This window comes from Phoxinus phoxinus (assembly GCF_949152265.1).
Source record: "Phoxinus phoxinus genome assembly, chromosome: 21".
Lineage (NCBI taxonomy): Eukaryota > Metazoa > Chordata > Actinopteri > Cypriniformes > Leuciscidae > Phoxinus > Phoxinus phoxinus.
The window spans coordinates 2,912,563-2,937,690 of record NC_136896.1 but is presented as its reverse complement, the minus strand read 5'-3'; the positions used below and the strand labels follow the sequence as shown (position 1 = coordinate 2,937,690).

General features: G+C 38.3%; 1 protein-coding gene across 4 annotated transcripts in view; it reads right to left on the bottom strand.

Moving 5' to 3' along the window:
• Nucleotides 1-299: 299 nt before the first annotated feature.
• pax2b (paired box 2b) overlaps nucleotides 300-25,128 on the bottom strand; it is a 29,624-nt gene continuing 4,795 nt past the window's right edge. The window contains exons 4-10 of one of the 4 annotated variants that reach the window (XM_079596042.1): nucleotides 23,475-23,554; nucleotides 22,074-22,193; nucleotides 11,216-11,391; nucleotides 8,278-8,392; nucleotides 2,838-2,939; nucleotides 1,258-1,344; nucleotides 300-812 (exon numbers count right to left, since the gene is read on the bottom strand). In XM_079596042.1, coding sequence (XP_079452168.1) covers nucleotides 739-812; nucleotides 1,258-1,344; nucleotides 2,838-2,939; nucleotides 8,278-8,392; nucleotides 11,216-11,391; nucleotides 22,074-22,193; nucleotides 23,475-23,554 — 754 coding nt within the window. In that variant the 3' untranslated portion in view covers nucleotides 300-738. The remainder of the gene's footprint in view (nucleotides 813-1,257; nucleotides 1,345-2,837; nucleotides 2,940-8,277; nucleotides 8,393-11,215; nucleotides 11,392-22,073; nucleotides 22,194-23,474; nucleotides 23,555-25,128) is intronic. The other 3 variants (XM_079596041.1, XM_079596044.1, XM_079596043.1) reach the window with 3 other exon arrangements.

Below are 25,128 nucleotides of genomic sequence, written 5' to 3'. Positions count from 1 at the left end.
TGCACTGTAAACATTTTTTTGGTTTAACTTAAAAAAGCAAATTATCTTGTTGCCTTAATTTTGAGTTCGTTGTAATTATAAATTTGAGTTAATACAATGAAGAAGAATGGTTTAATAAACAGAAACTCAAACTAGTATGTTATCTTCACACATTAGTTATCGAAGTTGATTTGAAAAAAGATAAAAAGTTATATTACATTATTTTTACAGTGTGTTATGTGATATGTTGTGTCATGTTGTGTCATGTTATGTGTTGTTATGTGTTATGTGTTGTGTTATGATATTGTAATGCGTCATGTTATATTGTATAATTGTTATATTGTAATACATCATGTTATATTGTAATACGTATTATTGTTCATTTCAGTGTCTATCCAAATGTATGAAAGGAACCACTTTATGTATGAATACCTATGAATATAAATGAGGACAACATATAAAAGTATTATAAAAGCAGATGATAATTCCATTGTACGTTTTAAAAATCCTATTTACCCTCACTCCATGAGATATACATTTATAGTTAATTTTCATGAGTTTTCCCTCGTCACGTGCGGAAGCCGTCGAGGCCTGTGTGAATGGCTGAATTGTCGTTGAGATGTTTTTTGTTCCTGATTGGTCTGTTCTTCATCATGTGACCGCATGAAACCACTCCGTCCAATCAGCTGCACTGCTCACACTGGCAGAATATGAAGTCCGAGTCCATGGGTGTGCCGCCTAAACTGGTTTCCGTGGTAACTAGTGGCGGTCATAGGCAGTGGCAGCAGTTGGGGGGGCGGAGCCTCTGGATGCACTATAATAATAGGGGGAACCTGAAAGTTAATAAGAAAGGAATGTACCATTTCAATACACCATGAAAATGTCTGCATTTTTGCTTTATGCATATAGTATTGAGTTCATGTATGCCAGTCCTTCTATGATTTTGCTATCACAAAAAATAACGCAAATTCCACCATTTCCTTCATTGCAAATTTTGTCTTATTTTTGCATAAACTTAAGCATGCACCATGAATTACAACCCAATCAAATAAAACTGATTACATAAATGACTCTGTGAACACAAAGTGCTGTTTTTATTTACAGTATTGTTTACAATTTGTTTTATGTTGTTGTGCAGTTTCAATGTGATTTGTATAATTTTTCTTTCATGAAAGTGCTGTCTAATACAAAATAAGCTCATTTTATTGTAGCCCCGATGATATTTTGAGAGTATACGTTCACCATGATTGTAAGAGACAGGAGGTTAGTGGCACTCACTCAGTATTGCCGGGTTGCTGAATCTCCAGGCTTCATTGTAGGTCGTGTACTGTGGATGGCTGTAGGGATTCCCTGAAAACTCACTCCCTGAATTGGAAACATACAGGCATTTTAAAATAACGCACCAGCAATTTTACATCACATTTGCTGTAACTTTTGGAGTTTAAGATAAAACCTCGAACTTGTTAAGAAATATATTCTCAGTCACATCGTAACGTCTGGTTTCTAAAACCCATTGTGTCCTGTTGAATGAGTGCACTACTAAGTCCCTTTTTTCCCTCTGCAAAGTTTATTTCTCTATTGTGGAATTTGAGCTGGAAGAAAGGCCGAGCCTTTGTGTTGGTCTAACCCAGTCTGTCCTTTATGGGATAATAAAGAGGTGTTTTTAGTCTGTCAGTAAATCTCTCTGAAGCACAGGTATAATGGACACGTCTGCCGAGACCCGCTGCTGCTCTTATTACATGGAGCTGCTAAAAATAATGCCGGATCGAACCACATTTTACAAATGAGTTTGAGCTCAGTGATCTCAGAACGCCTTTCGTCTGGAGGTCTGCTGGACCGGTTAATTCTTTAGTCAATTGAGGTTTGATGGTCAATAGTTAAAGGTTTCCTGCATTCACACACCAGTGAAATGCTGCTTCTCCGAGTGTCTGCAGGCTCTTGTAAACACTACAGGACTTCATTTATTAGTAATGGTGTCTGGTCAGTTCATAAATGTAAGCCACTCGAATATTTTACTATTTGAGCTTTCATCAATGTATAGATGTTAAAAGTGAAGTGTGGCATTTTAAAAGTTAAAATACTGGTTTAATGCGCATAGACAACTATGCTAACATTCAAAAGTTTGGGGTCGGTATGATTTTTAAAAATGTTTTTATAGAAGTCTCTTTTGCTCACCAAGGCGGCATTAATTTGGTCAAAAATACAGTAAAAAAAAAATATATATATATATTTTAAAATAACTGTTTTCTATTAGAATATATTTTAAAATGTAATTTATTCCTTAAATCTGAATTTTCAGCATCATTATTCAGTGTCACATGATCCTTCAGAAATCATTGCAATATTATATTTAAACATGTCTGATTATTATCAGTGTGCTGGTTAATATATTCAAATGAAATATAGAAAGTTCAAATGAATTCATTTATTTGCAATACAAAATCTTTTGTAACATTATAATTGTATTTACTGTCACTTTTGATCAATTTAATGCCAAATAAAAATATTAATCACTTTAAAATACAATAAAATCGTACTTGATCCAAACTTTTGAATATGTATTTGTTTGAGAATCTCAACAGTGACTCAGTGGGTTTGGTATGGGACTGACTGTCTGTTTGTTTGACCGACGGCAGATGGAAAAATTGGCACATGGCACAAAGACGGCTTTCATAAAGGTGAATCATAAGAACTACAGTTATATTTTGAATGCATTTCAAGGTAAATATAAACTCAACTGCATTGACTTTTGTTCTGTGCATAAAAAAAGGAGTCTTAAGGAGTTGTGGAACATCAAAAAGTTCTCATTTTCAATTTGGTCAATTGCAAACACTTCTTTATTATCTCGATATGCTCACCAGGAACCATTCCAGCCAGTGTGGACGTTGGGTAGCTGCCCTGTCCGGTGGGCGGGACGTGAGGTGGATATCCAGGTAAGGTTGTGTTGGCCATATCCCGACCTGCACACACAAAACACAACTACACTCACTAGCGGTTCCATGCATGAACAAGCTGACACGCAATTGATTGCAAACGCATTTTGAACTGTAGAAATAATGATTTTAAACGGAATCAGTTTTTGGTCAAGAAAAGAAAAGAAACAAAAAACATTGCGTATCAAAGGATTTATTCTTGTCCTTTCGAGGTCAGAACAGAGAACAGATGTAAGCCTGGGTCATACCGACCGGCCCATACCGGCCTCCACTAAACAGTCAATGTCTCTTCTTAGCACCAAGAAGCTCCACATTCAGAGCAGTAATTGGGACTGACGCTTGGCTGTCCTACCCAACAACGCAAAGCCCGGACCCAGCCGAGCGCTGAAGCCTGACACCCCTCACAGACTAATGTTTTTGTTCAAGTAAGGGGGGCTGTGGAGGGTTTACTGGGGACGCTGGGGTAAACTTGGCCATCAGTTCAATTCTAATGAGCAGGACAGTGTCCATCAAAGCCCAGCGAGTGTAATGCTGTGTGGACCAGGACACTTGCCAATGACCAGAAAAAACATGCAGGCTAAAAATGAACTTAAGATTGAACAAAAGCGCCATTTAAAAAAAAAATTTTACGTACAATTATTAAATGGATATTTGTACTCTAAAATCTGAAATGTATGCTACAAACCATTAAATCAACGTAAATAGCCTTTAATTAGGCTGACTAACTATGTTGACTGGATTATTATTATTAATCAATTATTTCTTGGATATTGGTGTCTTGGTGAAATGAAGGATGTGTTGAATGATGTGTGTTTCCATTTATGATGGACAACTTATGAAATGTGTCAATAATGCCGCGCAAGTATGCATTGCATTTTCAGTAATTGCCACAAGGGGTCTTCTTATACTGTATGCTTTCTCTTTTATGGCAGAGAAGCAGTTAGAGAAAAAACTTGCTGAGCAAATTTGCTAAAGTTAGTTAAACTGTTGACACAGAGTATTTATTTATTGTTACGGCCAAAAGAATGCACGTAAAAGTTATGCTATTTTTAAGGCTCCAAATGTTGTTTTGGAGTCTCCTACCACAGGTTTACGTGCATCCAAAGTCAAACAATCTTTAATTTTCTTATAATATAAAGCATACTTTAATGCAGCATCAGCTCTTTTCTCACAGTGTGTGAAATGGTTCGATCAAGGATTCGGTCTCTCTAAACCTCTCCTTTCCACGAGCCTGCTCTGCTCTGATTGGTCAGATGGCCCAGTCTGTTTTGATTGGTCGACCGCTTGCAGCTTGTGTCAGAAACCAAACAGCCATATCTGAAATTCAGCTTTTCCTCAGCACTTGATACACAGTAGCCGCGTTTCCATTACCCTTCAAACTGCACAAATTGAAATTGCGAATTGAAAATACGCCCAATGGAAACACGTCAATTTCGCAAAAAAAGTTTTTACGCTCGGATGAGGTGGTTTTTCAGGCAATTTGAAAAAGAAATATTTCGCAAACCTGCAATGGAAACAGTTTTTGCGTATTTACAGGTGTTTGGACAGAATACGAAACACAGTTCTTTATTAAATACATAAAAGACAAAAGAATTACAGGAATACTGGATTCTAAACCTCAAAGAAATGCCACAATCAAGACCTCGAAGCAGAAATGAGGGAGAAACACCAGAAACTCCTCATATGTGCCGCTCACAAGTATAAGGGTCTTTCCTTGCCATTAATGCTTGGATAACACGCTTACGTCTCCTTCCGTTAATAATAATGGCTAGTGCGGTGGCTGGGATAGGCCTACACATAAACCTACCAACATTGCTCGCGATTTTTGGATTGCGAGAGGAAAAAATAATTTTTTAGTCGCATAACATCGGTTAATGGAAACGGCGTCATTTAGCAATCGTTTTTTGTCGACATTTAGAAAAAAATCGTAAAAGTTTTGGTAAATCTGTAATGGAAACGCGCCTAGTGATATGAACATGAACGATGGTGTCGGACCAAACTCTTCCAGTCTCAGATACAACTACAGTCTTTGTTTACAGACGGGACAAAGCAGACGCTGTTCGCCGACAGCCAATCAAGACCAGAGACTGCTGGCATTATGCAAATTTGTTACAAACCTACGCAGGTTCAGCCGGAAGTGAGACTGGAATCACTGACGACTCGTTTCAGGAAGTTCACAATCTTTTAGGAGACAATAACTCCATTTATCTGCACTTTGATTCTGAAACTGTGCAGACTTTTTAAATTCACAAACAGCTATAAAAGCATAACAGGGGCACTACACTCTAAATACTCAAAAAAATGCTAGATTGGTTTAACCCAATGTTGGGTCAAATATGGACAAACCCAAAATTAACCCAATAGCTGGGCTTGTCCATATTTGACCCAAAATTGGGTTAAAACAACCAAGCATTTAGAGTGTATTAGTGTTTAAAAGAGAGCCATGCTTCAATGCATTGAGCAAGCATTCACATGTTGGTTTGCATAGTTGAGAATGTTTCAGGTTTAAGAATTGCTGCAAAATTGCACTGCTGGACTTCAGCTTTTTACCTTCCTCAATAATCGGTCAACACGCAAGAAACACACAACACCTGATGCTGAAAATCAGGGTGACCTTTGTATTATCTGAAGAAGTCGAAAGGGTTGAGTGCGAACACTTGCTTCAACATAGCTTTATTAAATTCGCCACGACAGGGACACCTTAATGTTCCAACAACGAGGCTACGGGAAACGCTTGACCTCTATTTTCTACATTCAGGATGCAGCAATTTATCACCAGCCAAAAAAACACGGCACCCTAATTAATTACAACTAAGCAAAGGATGTTTGGAGAGCCAAATTGCCCTAATTCCCTGGATGCACGGTGAAAGTCGTTTGTTATCAAATGTGTGCTCAAAGGTTAGTTTGCTTTTTGTGAAGATGGAATAAGCATTAATTTGTGTGACTAGGAGCGTGGTGCCCTCAGGTGCGGACACGGGCAGCCAGTGTGTCGGGAGACAGAGAAAGAGAAACTATTGCTTCTTTTAAGGTGACAAATTCATTGCATTTCCCAACAGCTTTTTCCATATAACTGGACCAAGTTTAGCAGAAGCAATGAACCAGAGCTTTCCAAGATCTAGCGTTGAAGCTATTTAAAGGGGCAATATTTTTAGTATGTACTGTATGCATGTATATTAGTTGGTTGATTGATTAGTTTTTAATAGAAAAAGCCAAGGACATAAAAGATGTCTATCTGTGAGGTATTCACAGTTCACCAAGAACTCACATCTCCTCTGGCACAGACTGCTTCATGAATCATTCATTTTTAATAGATTATGCAAATTTTCATGCATAAAATCAACAAGATCAATAACTGTGGGCATTTTAATTGGGGTTGGAAAACATTTTAAGGATGAGTGTAATCTGTGTTTCTTTTCCATTAAAGGAACTATTCATCTGAACGTTGGATCTCAGCCTAACCAGTGGAAATCATTTAAATATTTTTGTTTTGGTACGCTTATCAAGAACGTTTAAACAGGAATACATTCAGTGCTAGTTCAACCAAAAATGTTGTGCTCATCCTCAGTTTGTTCCAAACTTGTGCATTACGGTCGTATGGACTACTTTTCAGGTGCTTTTGTCTTATTGTTTAAGCATGAAAGCATTCATCCCCATTCGCTTTCATTGTATAGAAAAGACTATGAATATTCTTCCTAACATCTCCTTTTGTGTTCCACAGAAGAAAGGAAGTCATATGGCTTTGGTTTGAGGGTCATGAAGGTCAGTAAACGCTGAAAGATTAGCATGCTTATTATATTCATACCTGATTAATACAAACAACGCACAAATCTGTGGTGATGTGAAACTGCCATGAAACAGATAATCAGTCTGTCGACTACAAACCCACATTCTCTCTCTCTCTCTCTCTCTCTCTCTCTCTCTCTCTCTCTCTCTCTCTCTCTCTCTCTCTCTCTCTCTCTTTCTTTCTCTCTCTTTCTATTGCTTTCTGTCGCCAGCCAAACTCACACAAACACAATAATGGCCATAATGGCTTCCACATAATTATGTGCATTTTAATAAAAGCGGTGTATATTTATCTTTGACCTGAAGACGATCGTAAAACTGTCAGTAAACTTCACACATTTCATATTAATAACTGGCACAACAAGCACACTACGTTTTAATTAACCGTCCCATCATTTATTATTAACAAGAGCACACGAGCGAGCGAGAGAGTGAGAGAGAGACAGAGAAACAAATACCCCACGTTCCCTGTCTGCCATGAGCAAATGATGAATTTGTTTATGTAAATGTTAATATTTGATATCATTTTGAAGCTCAGCGCTGTGATAGAGCAGTTAAGGAACAATCGTCCTCTGTGCAACAGCTCGTTACTCTGAAGTTGGTTTAATTATGTCCGTTATAAGACCAATATCACTACACGAGATCGAATCTTCTACATGCATGTAAATAAAACATGACTGACACATAGATTAGCAGCATTTGAGTTCAAATTTACTTCACAGCATATTCAATGCATTATTAAATATACTTGCATTATATAAACAATGGCATTAAGTTAACTGTAGGTAGTATTTTAGAAAGGGTTCATAAACAGACAACAGTGGCCTAAATAAAGGACTAAAATAGCTATCTGACTATTGGTGAACATTAACCAGTAGGTCTATGGTCTATTTCTGAAGTGGAGCAAGTTATTATTGCATTTTGAATATTACAAAGACCAGCATAGGCAAATCTGAGCACAAACCCTCAGATTACCCAGTTTAGTTCTTCTAAATGCATTTAGTTTTTGTCTGGATTTTGTTTTTGGGCTCTTCCAGAACAGGTTTTCATGCTTGAAAGTTGATAATTTCCCCCATATTCTCCATTGTTGCGGCTCCTCTCTTCCCAGTCTGTCAGTAACACTCTGTTTACTTCCTGTCTCTATGAAGCCCCTCCTTTTGAAAAGCACACTGTGCTCTGATTGGTCGGCTGGAGCAGTGTGTTGTGATTGGTCAAGCTCTTCGAGTGTGTTTGGAAAATGTCCCTCCCGTTACCATAACCGCCAGTTTCAACACACTACTAACTAACTCAACCAGGCCCCGCCCCTTTATTCTGCATAATATGAATTATTTAAATGAGGAATATTGTGACGTGTTCGTTCCCGGAAGAAACTCAAGACTACAATGGAGGCGTTTCAGGAGTTCAGAAACAGTGACACTGATATAGAGATGAACTCCCGCTGGAGGGACTTTGTAGAGCTGTGTTTTCATGCTCAAACAGCAACATCACACACTAAAGAAGCAGAATAGGTCCTCTTTAATTATCCATTTGAGCTGACTTTGAACGGTCATTAAGGTTGGTGACATGGATCAGGTGATCTTACCTACAGAGTAGCTCTGTGACACGCTGGCGCCCAGGTCAGAGGTCGTGCCGGAGGATAAACTGGGCTTGACTTCATCCAGGCCTGTGTTTAATGCAGGGAGACTGTACTCACTCGCCTGCAGATCAAGAAGATCAAGATCACGTCAACATCGCTCAACCTGCAGCCTTCATGATGTTCCTGACAGACATTCAAATCAAACTAAAAACTCACTCAACTGAATGCGTTTTTCTTTCAATATTATTATGCCTTGCATTTGTATTTGTTTGTTTATATATATATTATTATAATTTTAGTGCTCCAAATTGTTTTATTTCAGTCATTTGACAAGGCAGCATTTCTAATTTTTCATCTAATATTTATATTTTAATTGATTTCAGCTTTATTTCAATTACAAAAATGTGTTTAATAGTTTTATTTAATGATAATAACCTAGCAACAACTCACAGCATCCTAGAATATTTCTTAGCGTCTTATAAAATAAGGGATGAAATAATTTAGCTCCAACAAGCCATCTTTAGAGACAAAAAATGATGATATATGTTGTTGTTATAAATTTAAACTAGGGCCTGATTAGTTCACCTTGTGTTAATAAGATAATTTCTAAAGTGATGTTTTCGCATTTGCTAAATCACTTATAGTTGCAAAGCCTTCAGAAATGACATTGATAAGATTTATGATTTCCACAACCCCCTTCCATTACAGACATGCTCCTCAGACCGTGTCAGCAGATGGGGGGGATTTTTTTCTTAAACTCTTTTGTTATTTAATGAGATGAGACTTCCGGCGTCTGCATGTTGAGAATGTCTGTCCAAAGTCAATGTGTGTGTGTGTGTGTGTGTGTCACAGGGGAGGCCCCTGACCCCAGCCATGTCTGTCTCTATCACAGATAAACTCTAATTGTGGGCTACAACTGTTCCTGGCTGATGTTGGGCTCTTTTCGGTGGAGGTCGTGGAGCAGAACAGGGCTTTTCTCATGCAGATGGAGGGGAGAGTGAAAAGGACGAGCACATGGCTGGCAGAAGTGTGGGAGGAGAGCCTGTCACATTTAGCATCTCCAGAATGGCTTTTTAATGCCTCTAAACACAACCAAAACACTGGCTCTGCTCCAAAACCTATGAGCTGCCTATGTAGCTCTGGAAAGCGGAGACTGCTTCAAAAAGGGATTCTTTGGGGTGAATTCGAAGGCAATACCATACCAGCTTTGCAAAGAGCTCAGTGAAATATAGTCAAATTATATTTTGCAACACAGAAGTAAGCTATTTTCTGTGAATGTGAGAGAATTTCAATCATTAGTCGCTAGGTAAATAACCAAAGCATTACAAAGTGCAGTAAATGGTTAAACTAGAAAAGCCAAAACAAGCCTATACAAACCAGTGTGTTTATGAATATTATTAATTAAAAATATTATGATAAAAAAATACCAATTTGCACCCAAGGAGCATAACAGGCAGTTTTTAGGTGTACTGTAAAAAATTATATGATCAATAAGTTACAATAATGTTTTTACATTGTTTTAGGAACAACATATGTTTTTACATCGCTTTAACTCATCAAAATACGTTAAGCAATTAAGTATTAATAAGTAAAGCTAAAATTTTATTTTAAACTTTTAAAAGTTATACAAGACTATTTTACTATCAACTATTTAAGTCAGTCTAATGTAATTTAAGTTGAAATGAATTAAAAATCCAATTTGACTGTACTTACAAATTTAAGGCAGCAACTTTTTCTTTTTTTACAATGTGTGTGGGTGGGTGCAAAAATATGATTTCAAAATAAATATACATGTGATTCGATACACATTTCGCTTTCGTAATGAAAAAGCAGTGTGTTCAACAACAATACAGTGTGCACCCTTAGAAGACAGCTAACTGAGTGGACAGCAAAGCTTAGTTTTGGAACAAAGAGCCACTAATACTAATAGCCCGACATAGAGAGAAAGAGACAGAAATAGAACGGGCGTCTGGTTTAGGTTTTGCGAAGGAGAAAAAAAAGGTCCATGAAGGGAGAAAATAGTCTGATTAATATTCCTTTAAATTAAAACTGATTTTTCTAGAGCGTTCCGTTCGTCCATTTTTCCTTCAAAGGCTTTCCGTGTTTCCTTCGTCTTTTTTTCCTCCTTTTTAATACCCTCTTTGACGGCCTTTGTGATTGCGAGTCATTTCCAATTCATTTCGGTATTGATCTTGCAGTGAAAATCAGTTTTGTAATTAGCTGCAAATTAGGCCTTCTTCTGGAGGTGAGTGCTGTCGGCCTGATTAATCGCCGGAGTAATGTCTCCCGATCGCACCCAAATTAAAATCAACTCAATTAGGCTGTTCCCTTTGCTTTATGGCTCCGACTCGCTCTTTCGGGGAGAGAAATTAATCGTCACTTGTTGTTTAGTAGTCTAATGAAAGTAAATAAAGGTTATCCATTATAATAAATCCAACATTTTTAATATGTACATAAAGGGTTTCATATGGTGCTGTGTGTGTGTGTGTGTGTGTGTGTGTTAATTGCTATTGTTCTTTTGTGAGTGTTTTGCCACATTTAGCTTTTGTAAACAGGAACCTTACAGGAAATGACATCATTGCTCATGTTGTCTATGGCCAGCGAGTGGGTGGTAGCTCATCTCATGTTGTTTTTCCTAAGAATGTATTTTTATTTTCATCAGAAAATCAATAAACCGAGGGAGTTCTGCTATTTGATCCTCACTGCAACGCTAGCAATTTACTGATAAACAACACACACAACCAGACATAGTAAAGCCAACATAGAATTGGTATTTTTTTAATAGGGGTTAATTCGGAAGAGTAAATTTATTCCACAATTGGGAGCATCGGCCTACAGTAGTACGGTATTAGTATCTGATACCATCATTGCACTGTATTTTTGGTCTAAATGTCGATATGTTTCGTTGCAGGCGCGCAGAGAGGCAGAAGGGAACGTCACTCACCTGCTCGGGTTTGACGTGTTCAGAAGTGGGAAAGACGTCGGGGAACGCCGGCCTCTCGAACACTCGGTCCAGAGCTTCTAACTGCTGCTGGGTGAAGGCATCGGCTCGCAGATGTTTCCTCAGACTCTCCACACTGCCCTGAGAATCACTGCTCTGCGCTGAACCCTCAGAACCATCTACAGACACCCAAAAACAGCTTTCTACTCGTCTGGGCCGAGAGAGCAACATTCCACAACAACAGAATATTCCAGAATCCAAGAGCCAAGTGAGAGAAGGGAACATGTTGGAGTTTTCCTCATACCAAAGCAAACTGTGCTTCTTTGTTTTGCTCAAGATGAAACACAAGATAATGTGCAACATATTGACTTATGTTCTTCCACACAAAACTTGTGTTATTTGACTTTAGGTAGTGAGGCTGGAATTGCTGATAACTCGTTTAAAGCAGTCTTTCTTTTAGGAGACAATAACTTATCATGCATTTTGATCTTTAAATCTTTGCAGAACTTTTGCATTCACAAACCGCTATATTACACACTGCATGAAGGTATTCGAAAAAGCATAATTGGGTCTTTTTAGCTCTGAAATTTGCTCTAGGGAGTAAACACCATATCTCTGCATGTATCATGCAGAGGTTTACCAGGTTTAGATGGTCATAACTGGAGTCTGTGATATCATTTTGCACAGACACAGAAAGGTTAGACTAGTCTAACAATGAGGCTATGCTTTCAAATTTGGCCTACTAAATTCAATTTTTAGGGACAGGTCAAAATCAGCATGTCTAAAATTATTAAATTAATTTAAATATGCATTTAACCGGGAATATTTCTGTAATATACAAAAAGTGAAGTTAAAATAGGACAATATTTCTAGATCAGAATATGTTAAAAGGGAAATGGATAAATGTTAAAACTCAAGCATTACATAATATGAAGCTGTTTGTGCATTTATGTCAGAGTTATTGATTTGGTAAGGATAATCTGATTTTATGGTTTGTGTCCATCAAGTGAATCAACTGGGATTAAGTACTTTTCATTTCTAAAATATTTAGATCTTTTATTATATATTAATAGGCATTAATACATGGTTATTTAATATATAAATCATTTATATGATTTTCCAGGCGTTTTTTTCCAAAAGAAAATAACTGTATCAGGACTGTTTCCATAATATAAATCTTATAATCCAGTAAATTAAATACTTTAACTTAATTCCAGTTGATTTATTTAGCATGAGGAAATCTTTGGTCCTCTATAATCTGTATTGCACTGCATTGAATGCTCATCTCTCCTGTTTTCTCCAGTCGTGTGCAAGGCTGATTTGATTTCACCAAAACCTTTTTACTCTGAACCTGACAAACACACACCTGAAGAAAACCTCTGCCGTTATTGCTCAATCTCTTTACCGGTTAAACAACGCTCCACAAACACAGCACTTTCTCCTGGTTTTCCTCTGACCTGATTACCCTTGTGCTGAGTAAAAGACTCTCTCACACCTTCCTCTCTCTCTCTCTCTCTCTTCTCTCTTTCACCCTGCCAACCCGCTTTAGAGCTCCTTTAAATATCTCCACATCCCGCCTTCTCTGGAAAGTCGTGTCTCCCTTACAAATCTGTCACTCTGCATTCGCAGCATATTATGTTCTCAGTGCGGCCCACAGGCACCGTGATGTATGACACGCTCTGCTTGTATTGATTGACCCGACTTAGAGAGAGAGTGGATGAAGAGTTAGAGAGATGACCTGAGAAAAAGAAGAACTCATGGGATAAAAATGTTGTTATATTTATAATAAAGTATTATTTAATAATATATTTGTTCCACCGCACTATTGCTCTATTAGACTGAGATAATGTGGAGGCCGATTGAGTTTAGTGAACTCACTGTCATGTTCAAGAAACCAGTTTGAGATGATTTGAGCTTTGTGACGTGCGTTATCCTGCTGGAAGTAGCAGTTAAACAGTTTTACCGTTTTCGAATCCATTCAGCCAATCTCCGGGTCTGGCGGTAGCACTTGTAGCATAGCTTAGCATAGATCATTGAATCTGATTAGACCGTTAGCATCTCTCTCAAAAAAATGACCAAAGAGGTTCGACATTTTTCCTATTTAAAACTTGACTCTTCTGTAGTTACATCGTGAACTAAGGCCACATTTACACATAGCTGGGTATTTAGATAAACGAATATCCCCCCCCCCCCCCCTCCGTTTTCAATAATAACATCGTGCACACAACCCGCATAAATACGCCGTCGAGCGCCATCATAACTTTGCCAAACCTATGGGCGGCAGTGTAGGGAGAAGGATAAAGCCATGCAAGCCAATCAGAATCCTCAGAATCGACAAGAGCGAACCTAAAACCCCGTTTCTCCCAGTTGACACGGCAACACATAACCGGCGTTTTCAGAAATCTCCACTTTAGCCAGAGTTTTTAGAAATAATCGTTAAAGAGGCCAAGCCGCAGGGAAATATCTGCGTCTTCCCTTCGTGTAAACGGGGCCTAAGACCGACAGGAAATGACAAGTTGCGATTTTCTAGGCCAATATAACTAGGAACTATACTCTCATTCCTGCGTAATAATCAATGAACTGCTGCCGTACAGCAGCGCAATGATATTAATGGACGCGGGAACTAGTGATGTTGGCAAACTGTGATGACAATAAAATGATAGCTCATAAATATTTCTGGTTGTTGTTTCTGTTCCACGACATTTTGTGTGTCATGTTTGGGGTGTGGGATGAAGAGAGGGATACTTTTAGTAATTATTTAATTAAAAATTATTTAATTTATCTTCAGTGTGTATTAGCCAATCAGATGCATCTTGACGCGAATCACACGATTACGATTCAGCCTACGCAGCACACACACTCACAAGTTGCACAACTACTACGATATCAGCGCTACTAGTTAGCAATGTCTCAAAAGAGAATTTTGGTTTTTTTTCAATCCAACTCGAAACACCCGAGGACTAGCGAGATTTCTCCAACTGACTCCTCATCCAGCATACCAGAAAAAGCCGCCGCCACCGCCGCCAGCACCAAAACTATTGCCTACTTTTCTTTATAAAGACAATTTACAAAGAAATTGTTCGGTATTTTTAGACAATTTCTCTCATTTTAATGCAGTCCTGTGAGCCATAGGCAAAGAAAAACAGAATATCATTGAACATGTTTTTATATAAAAATCCTCTTTTTCTGTTTTATAGCCTGGTTTCCTCAAGAATCGGTGAGAAGAGAGATGCGGGGATAAATGCAGAGGGGATGAAAGTGAAAGAGAGAGGGATAGATGGATGGATGGAGTGATAGAGGCTCAGGCTGGAATGAAGTCTTGATGAGTATCCTGTCCCAGCTCATCGTGTCTGTAATACTCTTCTTGATCGCACATTTTTCACTGCCGCTGAATTCAATTGATCAATCATGTCTGTCTGATGGCACCATTTCAGCTGGTTATTACCACTGCGCTTGTCACGGTGACCTTTTCTTTCTGCACAGCACGGTTTTACACACACACACACACACACACACACACACACACACACACACACACACACACACACACACACACACACACACACACACACACACACACACACAGTGTGTGTTGCAAAACTACGATGCTACAATTTTACAATTTTATGAATGGTTGCTGAATGGTATTAATGTTAGGTTATTAAGGGGTTCTGAGTAGTTTTTAGTACGTTGCTATGTTGTTGCTAGGGTTTTTTGAGTAGTTGCTTGGGTATAATTATGCTATTTCTAGGGTGTTATGGGTGGTTGTTAACTTGTTGCTATGTGATTGCTAGGGTATTTAGTTACATTGCATTGCTATACTATGGAGTGTGTGATCTAGGCGGTTGTTAGGGCATTGCTGTGCTGTTGCTAGGGTGTTTTGAATAGTTGCTAGGGCATTGTTATGCAGTTTGTAGGGTGATGCTGATGCTATGTTGTTGCTAGGGTATTTTGTAGGAAATCCTTTGCTGTGTGATTGATTGAGTGATCTAGGGGATTGTTAGGCGTTGCTATGCTGTTTCTAGGGTGTTATGAATAGTTACTAGGGTGTTATGTTGTTTATAGGGTGTTCTGGTGGTAGTTTACCTGTTATGTGATTGCTAGGGTATTTACTGGGCAATGCATTGCTTGATTAGGTGATCTAGGGTGTTGCTAGGGTGTTCTGAATAGTTGCTAGGGCATTATGCAATTTATACTGTAGAGTGTTCTGGGTGTTTCTATGTGATTGCTAGGCCAGGGTATTTAGTAGGCAATGCATTGATATACAATTGATTAGGTGATCTAGGCAGTTGTTAGGGTGTTGCTATATTATTGCTAGGGTGTTCTGAATAGTTGCTAGGGCGTTGTTATGTTGTTTATATGGTGTTCTGGGTGGTTGTTTACCTATTGTTATGTGATTGCTAGGGTATTTATTTAGTGGGCAATGCATTGTTATATGATTGGTGAGGTGATCTAGGTGATTGTTAGGGCGTTGCTATGCTGTTGCTATGGAGTTCTGAATAGTTTCTAGGCCTTTGCTTTGCCATTTGTAGGGTGTTCTGGGTGGTTGTTAACATGTTACAATTTGATTGTTAAGAAATGTCGTGGTTGATACATTTCTATATATATGATTGAGTGGGTGATCTACAGTAGGTGGTTGTTAGGGCTTTGCTATACTGTTGCTAGGGTGTTCTTTGTGGTTGCTATAATATTGCATTTTGTCTATAGAGTGTTCCAGGTGTTTGCAAAGACAGATGCTAAGGCGTTCAGGATTTTTTTTTAATAGTATCTCACTAACTGAAAACACAAGAGTCACAACTTCAGTTCTATGAGCAATAGCAATAGTGAAGCTTGACTTGGCCATGTGTTTTCCCACTTCAGCCTGTTAAAGCTGCATGTTTCTGAGCAGGCGCTCTGTTTGGACGGCTCCCATGGGGGTCCTTGAGGTGGAGTGGGTATTTGCTGTATCGGGCGCAGGGGCAAATGAAGTCATTAATTAGGTGCCATTAGGGAGCCTGGGCCACAAACCTGATCAATACAACTGCATTTGTCATTCACTCCTGTGACAACAGCTTCCCACTCACTGGATGAGCAACACACACACACACACGTGCGCCCATTACTGCTCTGCATTTCTGTGGCGTTCGGCTGGAGCAATGAACGTAACGCTTCAACTGCTTAGAGAAAATCAACTACTGAATCCACACGTGACTCTACTGTGACCAGGAAACCAACATCATTATATTACAGCTGAATCTGAAGAACTGAACCAATATATGGGGGAAAAATTAGACGCTTAGGTCTGTAAAAATATTTAATGTCTAGTTTGTCCACATATGCAGAAGTGCAAATGACATATGACTTTAGTCTCTATCATTTTAATATAGCAAGCATGTCATATTGACTACTTTTAAAGGGTGGTATAATGTTTACAAGATGTAAAATGAGTGTGTGTGTGTGTGTGAAGTTTTTGCACAAAATACCCCACAGATATTTTTATATAGCATGTTAAAATTGTAACTTTTTGAGGGTGAGCAAAAACACACCGTTTTTATGTGTGTCCCTTTAAATGCAAATGAGCTGCTGCTCCCGGCACAGGGGGCGGAGCTAAAACAGCTTGTGTTTTATACCAAACACACACATGCACTGGAAATTTCTAAAACTTTTAGTTTTTTATGTTCAAACCGAAGTCAGACAAAGATGGAGAGACTCAAGAAGAAGTGACAACATGTAGACAACATTTCTGAATGGTTAGTTGATGAATTTATGTAGCTTATGTGTAGTTATCTTCTAGTCATAGCATAGGCATATTCTGTCTTGATAATCTATAAATCACATTCCCGGGGGCGGGGTTTATGTAAATTTAAAGGTTAGTGATGTCAATAACCCGGGAGGAATGTCGTGTAGTCTCTACCAGCCGTTTGTTGTAGTCCTTTTCTTTAAAAGCAAATATCTTCCTTTGCTCTGAACTTTGAGTGTTGTAACTTTGCAGATGTTGTTTATGATCAAACAGCAACATTACACACTAACTACAGTTAGAAAAGTGAAATCATACTCAACCACCCCTTTAAAATACTTGAGCTCAGTCTCTATTATGCCGATATATTGCTATAAAACATGCACATTTGCAACAACATGCAATGGGTGAGTTTTTTACTAAGCAATTTACTATTGCTTTACTCTCTCCACTTTTGCCCTATTTCTTTTCGTCTATTAGGTTACCGAAGTTAAGTGTGCATTTGAGTTTGTTGCTTCTGTCACAAAATGAGGCTGTTTTCTCCCGTTGGTGCTTATGTAATGCGTTCACCTGGAGGCTCTGAGGCGCACAGTAGCGACGTGTGCTGTCCTGCTGCTGTGGTATTGATCTGAGACTGAGTGGAGCGGATTCCTTCTGACGTGAGGCGGTATTAAGACTGAGGTAACGAGCGAGCCGCTCTATCAGAGCAGATAAGAACTCCATAACACCGCAGGATTCACACCCGCAGGGCCTGACCCCATGGGAAAGAGAGAGAAATACTGCGTCTGCACTCCAGATTTTCATGCGTTTCGCTTTAGGACACAAATTCGACATGACTTTTCGAGCGCAGAACCAACACACTACCAAAACTGTTTATTATTAAAATTACGTGATCAATAAGTTATGACAACATATGTTTTTACGTTGCTTTAACTCATCCAAATAAGTCAAAGATTCAACTATTTTTTTAAGTCAGGTTAATGTAATTTGAATTTGAGATGACTGTACATTGTACTTAAAAATTTAAGGCAGCAACTTTTTTTTTTTTTTTACAATGTATGAAAGCAAACTAGGGCTGGTACAGTAGCAATTTGCATACTTATAGACTTGAAGTATGTATTTCCCATATTTTGGCTGTGTAAAAATAATGTATGGGATAAAGACACATTAGCATTCGCATGTAAGCATCTTGTATTAGTTGCTCCTCAAGTTTATACATGAAAAAGAAAGTTTTCCTCTCCTTTACTGCTGGCGAAACTTGCCTAAAATGTATGTAGCTGTGCACTCTTTGAAAACCCTTACACTGTATGATCCAGATCCTTTAGCACGCTGTTTTCAATCTACTATACTTGGAGCTTGTTCATTTTCATATTGCATACTATTTAGGTATTATAGATAGTATGTGAATTGTACTTGTTTGGTGCACAGTAGATAGATTTTTTGGTAATTACAGGAATGTTCGGGTTTTGTCACGTTGCATCACATACATTTAGTGTAGTATGTATAAAAATAAAATATATATTGTTGTTTTATTATTGTATAGTATGTCTAAAAATAAAACTAATATACACTTAGAAAAATAGATAATACGGATTAAAAGCAAATTTTGGAAATAACATTAATAATAATATTGTGGAAAATCGCAGTGCATGTGTCTATAACCAAGTTTACCATGGTAACCATAGTTTACATTAAAATATCAATGTTTTCACAGTTACTGTTACTACAATAAAACTGTGGCAATAAAGCTTCAATTTGAAGGATCATATTAATGCATTACATTGTATAGTAATATCTCATTAGGGTTCTCTAGCCTCAAGACTACAGTTTGTGAAATCCATGCCATCATGTTCATGACAATAATCATTGTAAAGGGGAATTTTACAGCTAAAAATTAAACATGCATTTCCAGCATAAACACAAGACAATCAGGTTAATGTTAAAGCGCAAGCCCAATTTAAGCATCAGTGGTGTCTTGGGTTGGCCGGCGCAAAACTGCTCTCATCTTTTTAATGGTGTGCTCTTATGAGACAGCTGTGGAGGGGGTTCTGGGATGTGTGGATGTTAGATGTTAATTTGTGCCGTAATAGCTTTTCTCGGCGGAATTGCAAATTCTCTTAAATGTCACTTGCAGCTTCGTAGCTCAGACAGCCAGGGTCCGTGTGGATACTAGCTCTCTCTCTCTCTCTCTCTCTCTCTCTCTCTCTCTCTCTCTCTCTCTCTCTCTGTATCGTGCTACTTTTAATTTGCAGTAATACAGTAGCGCTGTCAGATTAATGGCTGGTGTGACACCTGTGCTCTCTCAGCTCCGCCGTGTACATAACGCGTGTCACAGCACATTATCTCTCTGCTGGGCTCGTAATGGGCCGCTGCTGACTCGAGCGCACTGGAGGAGCTGCACACACTGTTGGCCTCTCTTGGCATGCGTACCACCACAACCGGGGCACAAAAACACACTCCTTATACCACTATAAGATGTATTATGGTGCACCTGACAGCCGTTTAAAATCTCACTGTGGTTTTCTGAGAAAATAGTAGTTTGTGTTCGTGTGGTGTTTTAAGAAACTGTTCAAAGCACCCGGTGAAATCAAAATCCACTTTACTTTCTTAATGCACATTCATGCATGTTATCACATTATTGAAGTAAAATGCACTGTACAAAATATTTTTCAAAGTTGTATATAAAAGGTTATTGTTTTGCAAGTAAATACTATTTCAGTTTTTCTACTCCATAGTTTCAAGCTCAATTACTTGACATTCCTTTAATTATTTACTTATTTTACTTCCATAATGAGATGTATTTTGCATACACCAAATTTGTTTCAGTGTGTTTGGAAACAGAAATGCATGTTGACTTTAAAAATGCAGCATTATCTTTCTAAGTACACTGAAAACAAAATGGTGTAGAAATGGATTTGGAAACCATTTTTACACCAATAATTATGATCAAAGAAATAATTACAAAGAAACAGCAAGTAACACATTAAATTAAACATGAAATTGTGAAGTAGAAATACTGAACAATTTGTACATCAATAATGTTCGTTTTGTTTACAACTTTGAAAAATTATTTTTAGGATTATTATGGGATTTTAGATTCTATATTTACTAGATTTTGCTACAGAGAAGGCATTGTTTTAAAAGCATTTTGTGTGTGTGTGTGTGTGTGTGTGTGTGTGTGTGTGTGTGTGTGTGTGTGTGTGTGTGTGTGTGTGTGTGTGTGGCTGCAGGTTCGCCTGACAAAGATAAAGTACACCTATTCTGGATTTCCAGGTGTCTACAGTCCATGAGCTATGTGTGCTTGTGCTTGTGCGTGTGTGTGGGTGTGTGGGTGTGTATGTGTGTGTGTGTGTGCATCACATGACCGTTTGTGAAGTTATACATAACATACACTGCCCTCCTTCTCTCTTTCTCTCTCCTCCACCTCTTCATCCCCAGCGCTTAAATCAAGAAAATGGCCACACATCAAGAGGATCATTTGGGCCTGAGAACAACCCCCAAAACAGTCAATCATCTTAAAGACACACACACACACAGATCTGAAGTCTCCCATCATTCCTGCCGCCGCTGATGTCACCCCTGCGCCCTTGCAGCGTCTGACAGCAAGGAAACCAATGCAACACAATGACGGTGTGTAACGCGCTCTAATCACAAGAACGACTCTTTCTATGAGCAGCGCATCGCCAAACACACCGCGTCATTACATGTCCAGTTGCACGCTTGGCACACACACAGATCTGCATGCTGCTATCTTTGCTTTGCTTTTTAGATGATCACCTATTGCCATAGTCATTTATGCCATAAACAATCTCTCTTTAGCCACGGGGAAAAGACGTCATGAGAACCACAGGAATGAACACACACACACACCCTCACTAGTGAAGACCGCGAGCTGTGACGTCAGTCCGCGGACAGAGAAACATGTGCATTTATCTCAGGAGAGAGACTCTCACACACCACAAATCAACACACACTGTACGCTTGCACACACACATGCTCATCTGTAAACTGACTCGGCGTACACAACTTCTGTATGAAGGGCACAAGGATTTTTAGCAGTTCATCTGTTTTTGGAGAAAACAATATATATTCTTAAAATATTGTAGAAAACATTTTATATAAATATACTGTTCAAAACTTTGGGATTGGTAAGATAAAAAAATATATATATTTTTTCACTCAAAAAAGTATTTTCTGCTCACCAAGGCTGCATTTCTTTGATCAAAAATACAGTAGTAATTTTGTGAAATATTATTACAAATCAAAATAACTGTGTTTCTATGTGAATATATAGTAAAGTGTAATTTATTCCTGTGATCAAAGCTGAATTTCAGCATCATTACTCCAGTCTTCAGTGTCACATGATCCTTCAGAAATCAGTACAATATGATGATCTGATGCTCACAAAACATTTATGATTATTGTTATCAATGTTTAACAGTTGTGATATTTTTAGTTTTCAGGATATTTTGGTGAATAGAAATAGAAAGTTTGCTGAATAAAAGCATTGTTTTGAACAGTAGCATATTAAAAAGTGTATTTTATAAGATAGTATTTATACTTTTGGATAAATTCTTCCCCATAGATGGAAACAAGCGGTTGGTTGGCTTGCGCGTCAGGCTGACGTAGAGGAGTGACTGTTGGTCAGGATAAACTGCAGACATGGCGATAGTTAAAGCAAGTGTCGCTGAGCAAAACGTCCTCTGAAGACTGTCGCTCGTGTTTGACTGAGTGTGTTAGTTGGCTACATCATCTTGACGTGTAATTACTGAAGCTCTCTTAATCACCGCAGTGCAGATTAATAACTGTGAGGGTCACATGACCACGTCTGCAGCCAATCATTACACATCCGAGGAATATTGCATGCCAAATATAAACACAAAACTGACTGTGAATGCATAATTCAAAAGCACATGGACAGGAGGAATCAGGTACTTCTCTACTCAATAAAAATAATAATAAAAAATGTAGTAATAATTAAACAAGAAAATATATATGAATAATTATGAATGCATATATATTTAACAATTAATATGAATATTGTTGTTGTTAATTAAAGTTGTAATTATGCTGTTTGCAGCCCTGGATGGCTTCAGAAATATTGTGCATATCCTCCCCCCAAACAAAGAGAAACCGCAGACTCACCAGCATCTCTTTTCCTCTTTTCTCCATTGGAGCGAGGGATTCCCAGAATGCCGTTGATGGAGTAGGAGCCCACGGGGTCAATGGAAGAGCTGGAGACGGGAGGAGACGTTGTACTGGAGACTGGAGAGAGAGAGATGATCAGAACTCATGTGTGTAACATCACACCAGTCTGATAACAGGACACACAGGCTCACAGCATCTCACTTGCATTTGTTTTACAAGATACACAGTTTCAGTTCAAAAGTTTGAGACCACCAGTGAAAATGTTTTCTAAATTATTCATTACGAATGATGACACTAAAGACGTGTACAAATGAACATGAAGCCTGTTTTGCATTAATATAGCAGCAGCAAAAGCTGATGATCATGTTCTCATGGTTTTAGAGCATCTTAAGATTGAATGGAAACAAGGAAATGTGATCAATTTATGTGCATTTGATTTGACACCTAAAATAGTGCAGAATCTTTAATATGTATTTATATAATGTCCTTTAGTCTAAAGTCAAGTCTGGATATGTGTTTAGCAGGTATTGGTTTGCAACCATAAGCATTTTTAGGTAAAACTCATTTTTAGACATTAAATCTACAAGATATATAAAGAAAATAGCTTAGATAGCAAAACTGTATATATTTCAGTTTGTTTTAAACAAAGACGATTATAAAATAATATAGAAAATACTATATTTAGATTTATATATGTATACTGGTCAAAGGTTTGCAGTCAATAAGATTTTAATGTTTTTTAAAAGAAGTATCTTCTGCTCACCGAGACTTCATGTATTTGATAAAAAATACTGAGTAATATTGTGCAATAATTAAAAATAGCTGTTTTCTATTTTAATATATGTTAATATGTCATTTATTCCTGTGATCAAAGCTGAATGTTTCATTACTCCAGTTTTACAGCTCAAGAAACATTTCTGATTATCATCAATGTTAAAAAGCAGTTGTGTTGGTTCATATTTGTATTTTTTATTATATGTAATAAAATATATATATATTTTATTAATATTATTAATATTTTATTTGATAAATAGAAAGTTTGAAAGAATAGCAATTTATTGTCAGAAAGTCTTAAAAACGTCCTTTTAATTGACAGGTTTAAAGTAGGTTTTTGGATTTGACTGCGGTCTCAGACTTTCACACCCCACTGTATATGATTGAGATATGATTCATAATGAATAAAAGATTAGTGTGTGTCAGTATTTTCAAACTTAGTAGTAAGAGGGCAATAGTATAGGAATAAAATAAGTATAGGCATCAGACTTTTTTCTTTTTTTCTCCAGCTGCAGGGAATATCCGTCTCTGAGCAGAAAGCTTCGGCCCTTGATTTGATTTGGAGGGATGACCTTGTCCAGAAAGGTCCGAAAATGTCCCCTGGAGTTAATGATGTGATCTTACCTATAGTGTGTCCTGGGGTGGAAAGAGACGTCCCATCTGGCGAGGGGTGAAACGGTTGCTGAACCTTCGTCCGAATGATCCTGCACAGTAAATACAGAACATTTACTCACATAGATCTCCAGAGCTCTCTCTCTCTCTCTCTCTCTCTCTCTCTCTCTCTCTCTCTCTCTCTCTCTCTCTCTCTCTCTCTCTCTCTCTCTCTCTCTCTCTCTCTCTCTCTCTCTCTCTCTCTCTCTCTCTCTCAGTCTGTCTCTCTCTCTCTGATAATCTCAGATTTACTTTATATATCTCAGAGCAGGGGGGATCTGACAGAACGGATAACCGCAGTCGTTCAGATCCTGTGTACCCGAGCGAGGAGAAGCAGACTCGCTGTAGCTTTAAGGTGAGATATAGCCGAAAGCTCTCTGAGCTCTTTTGCCTTGAGTGATCTCGCAAACAAAGCATGAAATCACAACAATTCACCTCGATAATCGTCCTTACGGCGCTCTCTCTGAGTGTGTCCGGGTCCCGAGGAAAGCCTCAGGCTCGGTTCTAGTGTGGATGAGGTTCTATTGATCTAGACTCTAGGATAAAAAGTTGGGAATTAGCCACATGGGTGCCGGGATGCAAATGGAAAGCTATAAATTATATGTGACAGGAAAGCAATAGTTGCTCAGTGCGGTGTACAAGCTTACGCCAGCATTTGATTCTGTTAATCTGAACGGCACGTTGGGGAAAGGGCCCGCTGTCACGCTCATTTGTAAACTTTAGATCTATTCATCACCGACGGCACCGCTTCTGTTGCAGAAGACATACTGTATATGCAAACAAATGCACAAACCACGCTTTTCCTGTGACATAGCTTTCATTTCATGCCCCATGAAGATTATTGATTGTAAAAATATTTAGAATATACATTGTGACCGCGGATAGCATTCAAAGAGCATATATATATTTCCATTAAAATGAGTGTGCTGCTAATATTGATATCTGCTGAAATAAACATCCGCTTTAGGACGTGTCCTCGGGGCTTTGAAATAGAGAGCGAGAGAGAAAGGAAAGAACACGCAGTGACAACATATCGATATTATATTTCATTTCTCTCTTTAAACCCATAGTTTGACCCCCTTGCATGGCCTGGGTAGAATAAATCTGCACACTTTATCCAGAATCTATGTTTCTGTTATTGAATAAGTCATTTGGAAGAGTGAATTAATGTCTGGGTTGAGTCTGAAAATCCTCTTAAGAAATATTAAAAATGCTTTACATGTGAATCAATAATATTGAGTGGCGTCAAGGAGGTTTTTGTAAGTCCGGCTGTCACTTGTTGGCTGTAGAGACACTTTAGCACAACAGGAACTCTGTAACGCTTAATAATGTATGTTAAAGAAAAGTGTTTGGAGTCTGAACATCTTCTCACTGTCAACAGGCTCGGTCTCAGTTTGCACACACACACACACACACACACACACACACACACGCGCGCGCACACACACACCTTTTTACTTTCATGCAACATATTGCACAATAAAAAAGCACACACGGTTACGGTGAAGCTGAATCTCTTCTTGCTCGCCAACAAGCTCTTCTTTTGCAAGTTTGAACTGACTTGAATCCAAAATTCCCAAATGATTTGATCTTCTATCAACGGACTGAGGCTCAGCCTTATTCAGTG